This window comes from Mustela lutreola, chromosome 7 (assembly GCF_030435805.1).
Source record: "Mustela lutreola isolate mMusLut2 chromosome 7, mMusLut2.pri, whole genome shotgun sequence".
Lineage (NCBI taxonomy): Eukaryota > Metazoa > Chordata > Mammalia > Carnivora > Mustelidae > Mustela > Mustela lutreola.
Genome location: NC_081296.1, coordinates 58,987,282 through 59,001,753, shown reverse-complemented (window position 1 = coordinate 59,001,753; position 14,472 = coordinate 58,987,282). Strand labels below are relative to the sequence as shown.

Genomic DNA, 14,472 nt, shown 5'->3' with positions numbered 1-14,472 from the left:
TTTGTACATGGTGTTCTAATGGAGCCCAAAGAAAGAGATGAACTAAGAACTTCTAAAATGGAAAAAAGAATCTCATTAACACTCAGGTACCAAGAGCAGACACATCCTATTTATGGGCAAAATTCAAATCTTACCATTGAAAATTGAAAATAAAATTTTCTTGAATTTACATGTAGACACAGTCTTAAGTCAAGATGGGGAGCTAAATATGGAAGGGGAGTTCAAAAACCTTACCTATGTGAAATATAGTTGTTATGGGAATCAGAAATGGATATTCTGTCAATAGTTATGTATTACAGAAATAATTTCTCCAAGGCTTGAATCTATCTCTTCTATAGGGAGAATACATAGCTTTAAAATATATAAGAGTTTCTATCCACCACCACCCCCCAGGGCAATAATTCAATGCTAGCTTTCGGATACAAAACATGCTTCTCAGAAACAAATCTATTGCTAGGTGGATATGTATTAGGAGACTGAACAGTGCCAAATTCTTTAATTCTGGGGAAAACCGTTGATCAAATGACTTGAGAAATGTTATTTGTGTTCTAAAAGAGACTCTGGATGCTGACTATGCATTTCTAAAATCCAGTATTTCCCTGTATTTGGAATCTCCCCATGAAAGGATATTTCCACAAACTCATGCATTCTTTGGCCTGAGAACATCATTCATGAACGTATACTGACTAGTCCTTGGTTCTCCTTGGTAACAGAGATTTCTTTTCTGAGATTATATTAAATGACAATATATGCAAGCTAATTTTACTTCTGACTGTACTTCACTGGAAACAAATATATATTCTAAGTTCATTTGTATGTAAACTGTTTAAGTTGACTTATGTGGAAACACATGTATTTACTATTCTCTATAAACTAGGAGCCCAAGTCCTTCTCTTATTCCATTCTTTCTTGTACCCTATATATTTTTTCAGGCTATAAAGTTCACATTATAGAGGTGACTAAATAGATCTTTTTTTTTAATTTTTATTTTTTAAATTTCTTTTCAGCATAACAGAATTCATTGTTTTTGCACCACACCCAGTGTTCCATGCAATGTGTGTCCTCCTTAATACCTACTACCTGGCTCCCCCAACCTCCCACCCCTGACCCCTTCAAAACCCTCAGATTGTTTTTCAGAGTCCATAGTCTCTCATGGTTCACCTCCCCTTCCAATTTCCCTCAACTCCCTTCTCCTCTCCATCTCCCCATGTCCTCCATGTTATTTATTATGCTCCACAAATAAGTGAAACCATGTGATAATTGACTCTCTCTGTTTGACTTATTTCCCTCAGCATAATCTCTTACAGTTCTGCTACAAAAGTTGGGTATTTGTCCTTCCTGATGGAGGCATAATACTCCATAGTGTATATGGACCACATCTTCCTTATCCATTCGTCTTAATATGTATCAAGTCTATGTTAAACACCTTAAAAACATTTATCTGTTTTCCTTTTTATTTATCTGTTTATATTCCTTCCATAGGAGTGAAAGTATTTTGAATTTCCACAAGCAATGTAAGAATTACCTGTTTTTCCTCAGGTTCTCTAATGCAATGTTATTCTCATATGATGATTAGAAATGGCAACTGAATTTAGTTGTTTTTTTTTTTTTTTTAAGATTATTTATTTGAGAGAAAGAGAGCACACACATGCATGAGCATGGCAGGGAGGGTCAAGAGGAATGGGAGAGAGAATCCCAAAACAACTGCAAAGTGAATGCTGAGCATGATCCTGGGCTTCATCTCAAGACCGTGAGGTCAGAACCTGGGCTAAAACCAAAAGTCTGACCCTTACCTAACTAAGCCACCCAACTACATTGAATGTAGTTTTAATTTCTGATTGTGAGATTAAGTGGTTTTCCCATTTTTAAGGATTAATTGTCTTTCCTTTTCTTTGAACTGCATACTCCTCTTTTCTTGTATGTTTTTCCTATTGGATTTTGCTCTTTCTCCTTCTAAGCCTTTTTTTTTTTCCCTCAAACAAAATAAAAAAAAAAGTCTTTTTTTTTTTTTTTAAACAAAAGTAACATGTGGTTTCCTTGTGACTGTCATCTCACTACTGATTTTAATTATTTTATTTTATATTATGTATTTATTTTTTGGTAAGAATACTTAAGAAAAACATCACAAACTATATACATATATACAGAAATTACCTATTTTCCTGGTTGTAAAATAACAGTAAAGCTAGAATTTAAACTGAGGCCTGGGGGTACCTGGGTGGCTCAGTAGATTAAGCATCTGCCCTTTGGCTAGGGTCATGATCCTGGAGTCCTGGGATCAAGCCCTAAGTCTGGCTCCCTGGTCAAGGGGAGCCTGCATCTTGCTCTCCGTCTGTCTGCCCCTCACCCTGATTGTGCTTTCTCTCAAGTAAGTAAATAAATATTCTTTTTTTAAAATATTTTATTTATTTGATAGAGACCGAGGGAGAGCATAAGCAGGGGGAGAAGCAGAGGGAGAAAGAAGCAGGCTTCCTGAGGGGATCCCAACAGTAGGGCTGTATCCCAGAGAGCCAGGATACAACCTGGGCTGAAGGCAGACACCCAACTTACCGAGCCACGCAGGCACCCTAATAAATAAATAATCTAAAAGAAATAAACTGAGGTCTATCTGGCTCCAAATCTTCTACTATAACTTCCCTACTAGAAAATGGATTCTGGTAGAAACCTTGATATTGACAGACAAGGAAAACAAGATTTCTGAAGTAATACATTTTTTCAATGAAAAGATAATAGACACATGAGTAACTGTAAGGCTAATAATGATAAGAATGATATATACAGGTTCACATTAAAACCAATCAGAAGCATTTTGTTTGATTTTAAACTTTAGGCACTTTGGCCTATTAATTTTTTCCTGAAGCATTTCTCCATTTGTTACCTTGAAGAAAGACAAAATGAGTAAAATCCAAAAGGAATTAGAAAATGTCAGAATAAGTTGGACGGTTTTTGAGAACCAGTCATCCCTGACCTGGACCTCTGGGAGCATCTAAGAATGTAGATAGGCAGTGCTTTTGTTAGTGTGTGAAATGCTGTTAGGAATTTAGAAGTCCCAGGGATTCGCTGGGAGAGAAAACCCATAATCATTCCCCTAAGACATTCACTGAAGAACACATTCAGAACTCTAAACTCTATAGATAGTTATGAAAAAAAAAATGCTTCAGGGGAAGAGAAAGAAATAAGTCTCAAAATAGGGGAAGACATTAAATGTGTAAGTCAAACACTAGTTGTCCAGGATGTACTTACCTTACACAGATCACTCCTGAAACCGGTTCCTTCCTTGCTTACTGAGAGGGCTTACTCTAGAATCTACCTTACGTGGAATGAAGTCCAATTAAGTTTCTGCCATGAGCAGTATTGGAGGATTGTGTCCTCCTGGATGTGCCAAGTTTACACTGTAAGGAGTAGCCTCTGAGCTTGCAGGCTTTCCATCTCAGTGGCTTAAATAGAGCCAAGTGTTTGGAAAGGCTTTCCCTCTCATGCTCTTGGGGATCCTGAACTTCCAGTTCTCCCTGAGGAAAATTTGGGGTTTGAGGGCAAAATGCAATGACCCATGCCTTTCAAAGCTAGATCCAAGGTAGTCCAGTTGAATACAAGTAAAAGTGTAAGAGAAGGGGGATCAAAATGTTTAATTACTTTGTTTATGAGGAGGCTATAACTTTCATTCTTTAGCTGTCTATCTACCTTGTCATAAAGTGAACTAAGATGTCAGTTCCAGTCCCACCAGAATCTGGTTGAGTTATGTAGGTGGGCAGGTAGCAAGTAGCTCCTCGTTGGCATGTTGCAACTATGGTCATGATTTAAGGGGCTACTTGAACTCACTTTCTTGGATTTCAGAGGGATGTTAGGTCTCAGCCTTCACATTCCTTCCTTAAGCTGGTCCTGAACATCAACAGTTTGAGTGTAAAGCATATTAGAAGCATCTCTCTAAGTGATGGGAGAGATAATGAAAGGATACTTTTCAAGTCATTCATTTACCAAGGAAATAATATGTGAATGGAATCTAATAAGATTCAATGGAATCTTAATAAGATTTCAACTATTAAAAATAGGTGTATCTGGAGCAAATAGTGAAGGCCCACTTCACTTGCACTCTCGCTGTCTCATGCACTCTTGGAGGTAACAACTACCGGTCTTGCAGTGCATCCTTCTGTTCCTGTTCCCATCAGTGACAATGACTGTACGTATCACCATGTGTCCTTAGAGAATTTTTTTTCACCTCACTTTTGTGTTTGTTTTTACGTTTGATTTTAAGTAAATTAGATGTGAAAGGCTATTAATAAATTCTCCCATTTCCTTCTTTTTCTCTTATTCCTTACTGGCCCTGCCCCTCTCTGTCCTCTTTGCTCTCTCATTTTCTCCCTTTCTGAGTTGTATTCATTTTTTTTTTTTCCACACCTAGATCACAAAGCTTGGTCTATGTCTAAATCATCTCAGGTCTAGATTACAAAACATGTTCCATGAGCCATTTTGTGCCCTGATGTCTAGAGTCCATAACCATCTCAATCTGATAACTTAAAGAGTCAATATTTATTCCCATACTTGTGTACTACAACACACTATACAGGCACCATCTCATGCAGTTGTGGTAACACATAAATCCATTTACAGAGGAGAAACAGGCATAAAGAGGCTTAATGATTCTCCCAAATCTTAGAGCTGTTAAGTGAAAGATCAGTGAGAGGCACCCTCTGGGGAAGGATGCTTGTTTTAAGGAGAGTTTGAGGAAGTACATGGTTGCTCTGAAACTTAGAGTGAAAAATTTATAATTCAATAAAGTATTTCTTTCATTTTATATTTTTGTAATTCATAGCTTTTCACACACACACACTCACACACACACACACTCTACATATATCAAAATTAATTCTGTAGTTATACACACAAACACACACATGCATATTTAATTTTTATTTTAATTTCAGTTAGGTGATTCAACACCCCCATATATCACTTCCATATATAACTTCCATATTGTTGCTCATCACAACAAATGTACTCATTAATCCCCATCACCTATTTAATTCTCCCCACACACACACACTTCCCCTCTGGTAACCATTTCTTTGTTTCCTACAGTTAAAAGAGTCTGTTTCTCAGTTTGCATCTGTCTCTCCATTTTCCCCCGTGCTGATCTGCTACATTTCTTAACTGCTACATATGTGTGAAATCATATGGTATTTGTCTTTCTGTGAGTGACTAATTTTGCTTAGCATAATACACTCTGGATTCCTATTGCTCTGCTCTTCTGGCAGATGAAGGTGGTTCTCTCCAGATCTGCCTCTTGTGGGGTCCCTGCTCAAAGAGCAGTGGACTGCCTGTGCCACAGATCGTAAACACGAACTCTGAGCTCACTCCTCCGCTCCATCTCTGTAGCTGGTTTCCCGCTCTGATACCTGCAAGCTCTGTAATACTCAGACACCCCTGATACTTCTGTGACCCTCTGGGACTTGAGACCACAGTGTCCCCGCGAGGCCTCCACCCCCACTTAGCCTCTGAATTGATGTCCCTCAGTATAGGAGACTTCTAAAAAGTTCTGATTTTGTGCTCCGTTGCTCCACTGTTTGCTGGGAGCTGGCCCCTCTCCCTGCAGTTTATCTTCCCATCGCTTTGGATTCACTTCTCCTCACGTCCTACCTTTCAGAAAGTGGTTGATTTTCTGTATCTAGAATTGCTGCTCTTCTTCTCCTTGATCTCATGTTGGGCTTGTAGGTGTTCAGAATGGTTTGATAACTATCTAGCTGAACTCCTGTGACCTGCTGTCATCCCACTGTGCTACTTCTCTGCCATCTTGTCTCCTCTTCAGTTCCTTCTGTTTTTGTCTCTACTTTTACACCCATTTTCAGAAATACTAACAATACTTAAATCTTAAATGGTTGGGTACTTCTAAAGAATAAAGAGGCTGCTTCTCAGCTTTCATACATTGATATTTGGGTAACCAAATCACACCAAGACATCCTACAGATGTACTTCACTTCAACTACTCCTGTGGTCCCTTTGGTCAACCACACACCATTCCCTTGTTTCATGAAACCAGTGACTTCTTTTCTGTCCCTATAATTTTCTTGTTTAAAGGATCATAAAAATGAAATCATATGTTATCTTTCGAGTCTGGTTTTTCTCCTTGTGCACCTGAGAGTCATCTATTTTGATGCATGTATTAGTAGTTTCTCTCATTGTGTAGACATATCAAGTTTATTTATCTACTCCCCAGTTGAAGACATTATGGCTGTTTTAAGTTTTTGGTGATTAAGAGTAGAATTGTGTGAATATTCTTCTACAGGTTAGTGTTGATCTTGATATCTTGATATTTCATTTCAGAAAATAACCAAGAGTAGGCTTTTGGGTCCTCTGGTAGTTTACATTTAATAATGTGAGTCTACATAAGAATTTTTCTCAAAAAGGTGAAATGAATGGAACCTATCCATATGGAAAGATATTCCATAAACAATTTCATTAGTGTTGGTACAAATGATTTAAAAGGTTTTTTTTTTTTTTTTTTCTAATGTAGTCTGCATTCACACTCATAGGATGTAAAAGGAGAAGTGTTCTGCCTTCAGCAGTGGGGGCAGATGGCAAGTTTGGAAAATGAGACTGCAATTAGAAAATATAGGAATCATATAGGAATGGAGGTTGAGTTTTCATAGTCTGTATACTCGTAGCTTCAGTATAATTGATGGCTCATAGTTTTTATGTTTAGGGCAGGATTATTAGTCTATTACATAATGAGTTTGTAATAGTGGTGGGGCAATTAGGATTAAGATGATGGCTGGCAGAATAGTTCACACTGTTTCTACATGTGCATCTGTTTTTTTGCGTGGGTTAATTTGGTTCTTAATGTTAATGAGATGGTATAGAGGACTAAAGAGCTAGTTAGGAACTAGTTACTATACCATCATGAAAGTGTAAATGTTCTTCAATGATGGGTGATGGTGCATTTTGAAAACCTAGTTGGGATGGATGTGCCATGGAGATCTAAAGGATTTGAACTTATAATTTAAGTTTGATAACGTTATTGAGCTTTTTGCTGATGTCTCAGAAAGACACAGTGGTTATGATATTGGCTTGAAGCCAGGTGGAGGAGATTCATTCCTTCCCTTCTTCTTTTAAATTTCCTTGGGTAGGTTCTTCACATTTATAATATGGTAGGGGACATCCATGTAGTCATTTGAGATTAGTAGTCATTGATTCTACTCTTGATGCTTCTCACTTGGATACAAATGCCTCTCAGATTTGGAAAACTATTAATATTATTGCTGCTAATAAAATAGACCTATTGTTGACATGGTGTCTATGTATCTGAGTAGTCAACGTGGTGTCATGGCATTCCTTAAAGTTCAAGAAAGTGTTGTGGGAAGACAGTTATGTTAATACCTACAAATATAAATGTGAAATACATTTTTGTTCAGATTAAGTGTAACCTAACAATAATTGGAATCAGTGAACAAATTTTCTTATAATGGCAAAATGCTCAAATTGATAAGACACAATGAAAATGTGCTACTACATGATATATATATATAATGGAGAACAATGGTGAATGGTGGATCTGCTAAAGTAATTTCTGTTTGACCTCTTAGTATAAATAAGAAAATAAAACCTAAGTGTCATAGTATGGCTGGTGAGCATTTAGTATTATCTCCATGAAGAACTGCTTGTCGACTGAATATTTTTATTCCTGTAGAAATGACAATAATCATAGGAACTGATGTAATATAGATGTATATAGATGTATCAACATCTACACCTGCTGTGAATATATGGTGACCTCATGCACTAAATCCTAGGAAACCAATGGATATCATAGCTCAAAACTTTCTTATATATTGCAAAGTTACTTCTTTCCTTGAATCATATGTCACTATGTGGGAAATTATTGTGTATCCCAGTAGGGTAGGAATACAGACTACGATTGCAGCAATTTCCATTCTCCCACACTTGGCTGCTCTGCCACACTCAGGTATCTGTGGTCCTCCTGTGATCCTGAGGATCCTGAGACCATACTCTCTCCCACCTAGGATTCTGCTCCTCTTTGCCATTTGAGCACCCTTCAGTCAGGGATATCCCTCACTGGAGCTGATTTCAGAAAGTTCTGATTTTGTGCTTCTGTGCTATATGATTTTGTGGTATCCAGTTTACATAGGCTCCCTGCCACTATGGTTATCTTCCCATATATCACCTAGGATTCACTTTTCCACACCTCCGACCGTGCAGGAGGTTTCCCTTTTAAATTTTTAAACTTTCAGCTGTTCTTTCCTTAGATCTATAGTAGTGTGTGCATGTTTTCAGAATGACTTGATAGCTATCTAGTGAATTCCTGGACCAGAGGAAAATAAGGTCTCCTACTTATCTGCCATCTTGGACTCCTAATTTACCCTCTTAATTGCTAATTCCACTTAGAATTTTGAGTAATAATAAACTGGCATTTGAAAAATATGAAAGCTGAAAGGATAGAGTAAATATAAACTAAAAAATGTGACTTGGAGTTTTAATACCTCAAAGTATTCTACACGGAGTTCTTGAGACAAAGAGATTTTTGTTTTGGAGGGGGAAAAAAAGGGATATTCATGGGTTATATACACCCAAATGGTATTTTTCAGTCTTCACAAACCACTTAATAAGGAAAGTAACAATTATGCAAATTATTTTTATCACTTATTATCCTCTCCAGGTGGTAAGAATATGAGTGTTGGATTTTTGAAAAGGATTTATTTATTTGAGAGAAAGAGTGGCAGGACGTCTGGAGGAAGAGAGTGTATTCTCTCCATGCACAGCAAGGACCCCCCCCCCACCTCCCCATGCAGGGCTGGATCCCAGGCCCCTGGAAGAGTGACCTGAGTCAAAAGCAAGGGTCAGGTGCTTAATTGACTGCATCTGAAGTGTTTGACATTTGAACATGTTTTTGTAATGGAATAAACACACAGAGAACAGTAATAGCAAACAGAGTATCTTACCTAGGGCTACACTGCAAGATTCCTTGGATTTCTATTTGTGTAGGTGTTACTTGGATCACTTTTGTGAAGAAATAATTTTCTGTTTAAAGGTCACTCTGAAGCTATTTAATTAAGGTGAATCTATTTTATGGAGGGATTAGCTGCAAAACACCAGTCCCTATTAGCTACAATGACAAAGGTTTTTTTTTTTTTTTTAACAATTAAAAAAAATATTTATTTATTTGAGAGAGAGAGAGAGGATGAGAGAGAGAGAGAGAGTGTGAGACGAGAGAGGTCAGTGGGAGAAACAGACTCGCTGTTGAGCAGAGAGCCCATTGTGGAACTTGATCCCAGGACTCCAGCATCATGACCTGAGCCAAAGGCAATTGCCCAACCAACTGAGCCACCCAGGCACCTGGCAAAGTTTTTTTTATAGTAAATATATTTGCCACATCCCTATACATACAACTAGAAAAATAGTGAAAAACAAAATAAGGAGAATATAATGAATCAGAGAAAAAAAGAATATAGTCTAGTTATGAAGTGTGAGCTGTGTGGAATTGCTGATGAGTTATATGAAATCCATATGCTTAGAAATTACATGGATAGTAGGACCTCATTTTGTAATCTATCAGTTATACTACTGATTATGTTGTCTAGCAGGAATTCAATCCAGATTCAGTGTTTATGTTATGTTTATGTTGTTATGTTGTTATATTCCTCTAATAAAGAGGTATGAAAGAACATTATATATAACCTTCAAATCACTTCTTTTTTTTTTTTTAAGAATTTATTTATTTATTTGACAGAGAGGGAGAGATCATAAGTAGGCAGAGAGAAAGGGGTTAGCAGGCTCCCTGCTGAGCAGAGAGCCCAATGTGGGGCTCCATCCCAGGACCCGAGACCATGACCTGAGCTGAAGGCAGAGGCTTAACCCACTGAGCCAACCAGGTGCCCCTCAAATCACTTCTGAATAAATGGTATGCTCCTGAAACTAAAGACTTTTTAATCAATGAGTACAGCTGACATAATTTCATCTTAAAAATATCCCAATCCAAATGTACCCATGAATGCCTATAGACAGATCTGAGTAATGTTTCCTGGTTATGTGGTTTGGGGAAACATCCAAACTTCCTTTCTGCCAATAGCTCTTGATACAGTTTTTACTTCTATATTAAAAAAATTCTCAGAAATTAAAAATTATAACTATAGTTATTTGTATATTTTATTAGTTTAGTATGTCATCACCACTTTATTTTATTGGTATAGAGATTGATGTGCTTTATTAGCTTTTTAGATATTTGGTATAGGGTTAGGACACATGAAATCATGACTTTTTCTCCTTTTCACAGGAATGATCTAGAAATTGGGATATTGTAAAGGTGTGTCAATTTAATTTTTTTCAGCAAATGGCATATATCATCTGGGGCTATATATATTCTCTATTACAATAGCAATTTCATTTAAGAAGATTATAAGGTGCTGACATTACTGGCCTTGCCCAGTCTAACCCTACTGACAATAACACCAAAATGCACATATTTTCCTTCTGTATATTTTACTGTTTGTGTATAATATAGTAAACATTCTGGCAGGTTATCAGTTGAGGGCTTCCCTAGAAAGCAAAACTGGTTAGAACATGGCCTATTCGAAACCTTCAGGGGACAAAGAGGTATGTGGTATATGGGATTTTTTTTTGTGTGTGTGTGTGTTTCCATAGCACTTGCAATTTTTATTTTTTTTTATTTTTTTAAATTTTTTATTTTTTATAAACATATATAAAAGCCCTTTTTCGGTATATGGGATTTTGTTCTTACTGATTTTTGAAGGCCAAAGAGAAAGACTTTCTTTTATTTTTTCATTAATATTGCAGTATATAATACTTGAAGTATACAAAACAATGTATGTAAGTTATGAAGAAAAGCATGCAAATGAGCAGTGATAGGATGAGAGCCAGAACATACCAATACCATTTTAGTTGTGTTGGCTCCTTCTGGAGTCCATCTGTCTCCCGGCTGGAGCATTAGCTCTGCTCCTCTCAACTTGGAGCTTTTGTTACTGACTCCAGAGCATCTGTTCCTGTTGTTTGGTGTCCCAGCCACTGGGATGGGGAAAAGAGGAAATAGAGTTGATGTCTTTAAAGAAATGGCAGAAGTTCCACAAATTACTTTTTACATTCTATTGCCAGAACTCAATCCTATAGTCACATCTAGCTGCAGAGACTAGGAAACCTACTCTGTAGCTGGGTGGTCATGTGTCCAGATGAATCTTGGGGCTGTTCTGTTAACAGGAAGAATAGGCATATGGACACTGGGGAACAGTTAGCAGCCAGTTACTGACATACAGTGTATTCACATGTTTGGTTTTATAAGACAAAACCACGTTGTTTTTCAAGGCTTAATGAAGTTCATTTTCACCCACAAGCAGGGCATAACGTTTCCATAAATACACATCAGTACATAGTCTCAACAATAATTTTTGCTGTCAGATTTTTTTCTCTTACTCATTTAACAGGTGTAAGGTGGCATTAATTCTGATCTTAAGTTATATTTTCTTGATTACTAATGAGATTAAGTGTTTAGTGTCCCATGGTATTTCTTTTTAGGAATAAATAACTGTTCAATTCATTTGCCCCTTGTATCCCCTTTTGAGTCACTTTTTTTTTTTTTTTTCATTTCTAGGAGGATTTTCAATCTTGGTGTAAAATTATTGTGTTACTTTTACTGATGGTTTCTTTTTTGCTTTCTTCTCATCACTCTAAACTTCTTTTGCTTTGAAACAGCACATTCTTCTCTTTCCCCATCCTCCCAGCTCTCTTTGCTTTAATGTAAAGTAAAATGATAACCATAAAAATCCATTATTAACCCAAGGAAGTAATGTTTCAAGGGATTGTGAATGCTTTTCCCTATGTTTTTTTTTTTTTTTTTTTAATTTTTTATTTTTTATAAACATATATTTTTTATAAACATATATTTTTATCCCCAGGTCTGTGAATCACCAGGTTTACACACTTCACAGCACTCACCAAATCACATACCCTCCCCAATGTCCATAATCCCACCCCCTTCTCCCCAACCCCCTCCCCCCGGCAACCCTCAGTTTGTTTTGTGAGATTAAGAGTCACTTATGGTTTGTCTCCCTCCCAATCCCATCTTGTTTCATTTATTCTTCTACCCATTTAAGCCTCCATGTTGCATCAACAACAACAAAAAGTCTAGAAATTGCAACTTTCTATCAACAATGGAGACTTGGAAACTTGAACTATGGGGGTCATGCTGTGGAGTACAAGTACAATATCATTACAGCTTGATTGATTTATTTCTCAGTAGAAGTAGACCACTCAAATATCTTTAGTATCTACTCCAGCTAATTTACAGTTGGGATAAGTAAATCATATAATTTTGGAAATGAGAATAATGATAAATAGTCTAGATTAGTTTTGTAATAATATCAAACATGGGTAAAGTGTTTAGCATGGTGTTGGGAATGTTGGTAGCATTAAATAATGGTATTAAGGATTATTTTTATAGTTATCATTGTTATCATCTGGTAATCTTTGAATAAATACAAAGGCATATTTATGCAAATTATGATTATCAATTATTATCCTCTCCAAGTGGTAAGAATATGTTTTGGAACTTTTTAATTTAATTTTATTTATTTTATTAAAAGATTTTATTATTTATTTGAGAGAGAGAATGCACACAAGCAGCAGGAGAGGCAAGTAGGGGGAAAGGCAGAACCCGAATCCCCGCTGAGCAGGAGCCTGATGAGGGGCTCAATGCCAGAACCCCAGGATCCTGACCTCAGCCGAAGGCAGATGATTAATGACTGAGCCACCCAGGGGTCCCAGGTGTTGTTTTTGAAAGAGATTTATTTATTTAATAGAGAGATAGAGAATGAGGGGACGTCTGGAGGAAGAGAGAGATTCCTCAAGTGGACTCCATGCTAAGCATGAACCCCATTGGAGAGCTGGATCCCAGGCCCCAGAAATCATGACCTGAGCCAAAATCAAAAGTCAGACACTTAATTGACTACATCCCAAGCATTGGGTTTTTGAACATAGTTTTATAATGAAATAAATACAAACCATACATCTGGGAATACTTCAAGCATATAGATACAAATAAGTCCCATTTCCATTTTAGTTTATAGGTCAAAAGGTGGACAAATTGGGATGCATTTTCCAATTACATGAGAAAACTAAAAATTATCCTGTGAATTCATATGCTGATTTATCAGTCTCTTTATGGCATTCCTAATGTCTTTATTTCTCAGTGTATAAATGGCTGGATTCAGGAGAGGTGTGATTACTGTGTAAAACACAGCAAGAAACTTGTCCATCCAAGTGATGCTAAATGGCCACAGATAGATTAAGAAGCAGGGACCAAAGAATAGCAGCACCACGGTGATGTGAGAAGTACAGGTAGAGAGTGCTTTTGACGCTCCATCCTTAGAGTGAAGGCGGACAGTTAGTAGGATATAGGTGTAGGAGATCACTAAGAGGATGAAGCAAATTGTCGCCAAGACCCCACTGTTAGCATTTATAAACATTCCCAGAGTATGTGTATCTATGCAGGCCAGTTTGATCACCAAAGGGGTATCACAGAAAAAACTGTCCACTATTCTGGATCCACAGAAGGGCACATCTAAAATCATGACTTGTTGGCTCATGGCATGCACAAAGCCAGTGGTCCATGATATCAAAACTAGCCAGATGCACTTCCTTCTGTCCATGATGCTAGAGTAATGCAGTGGCTTGCAGATGGCCACATAACGATCATAGGCCATTGTCACCAACAGTACCATCTCACCCCCTCCAAAAAAATGTACACCGAAGATCTGGGTCATGCAGCCACCAAAGGAGATGGTTTTATTATCCTTTAGAAAGTCTGTGGTCAGTTTAGGGGTAGTTACTGAGGAAAGGCAGAAGTCCACAAATGAGAGATTGGCTAAGAGGAAGTACATTGGGGAATGGAGATGAGGGTCAGTGATGAATAAGAGCACGACAAAGAGGTTGCCCACAGCAGTCATTAAGTAGAGCGTAGAAAAAGGCAGTAAGAGGAAGGTCTGGAGCTCCTTTGAATCACAAAGTCCACGAAAAATGAACCAAGATGCCACAGACTTGTTTGCTTCCTCCATTTTGTACATGGTGTTCTAATGGAGCCCAAAGAAAGAGATGAACTAAGAACTTCTAGAATGGAAAGAAGAATCTCATTAACACTCAGGTACTGAGAGCAGACATGTCCTATTCATGGGAAAAATTCAAATCTTACCATTGTACTAGCTGACAATTGAAAATAAACTTTTCTTGAATTTACAGATAGAGACAGACTTATAGATAAGATGGGGAGCTAAGTATTGAAGGGTAATTCAAAAACCTTACCCATCAGAATTATAGTTGTCATGGGAATCCAAAATGAATATGCTGATTAAAAATGTCAATAGTAATATATTACAGAAATCATTTATCCAAGCCTGAATCTACGTCCTCTGCAGGGAGAATACATAGCTTTAAAATATATCAGAGTTTCTATCCCCC

At 37.3% G+C, this 14,472-nt stretch overlaps 1 protein-coding gene across 1 annotated transcript; it reads right to left on the bottom strand.

The window, feature by feature from the left end:
• Nucleotides 1-13,133: 13,133 nt before the first annotated feature.
• On the bottom strand, nt 13,134-14,072 carry LOC131837144 (olfactory receptor 4K3-like). The gene has a single exon (XM_059183398.1). The coding sequence runs from the start codon at nt 14,070-14,072 to the stop codon at nt 13,134-13,136; it is 939 nt and encodes a 312-aa protein (XP_059039381.1).
• Between the last annotated feature and the right edge of the window lie 400 nt (nt 14,073-14,472).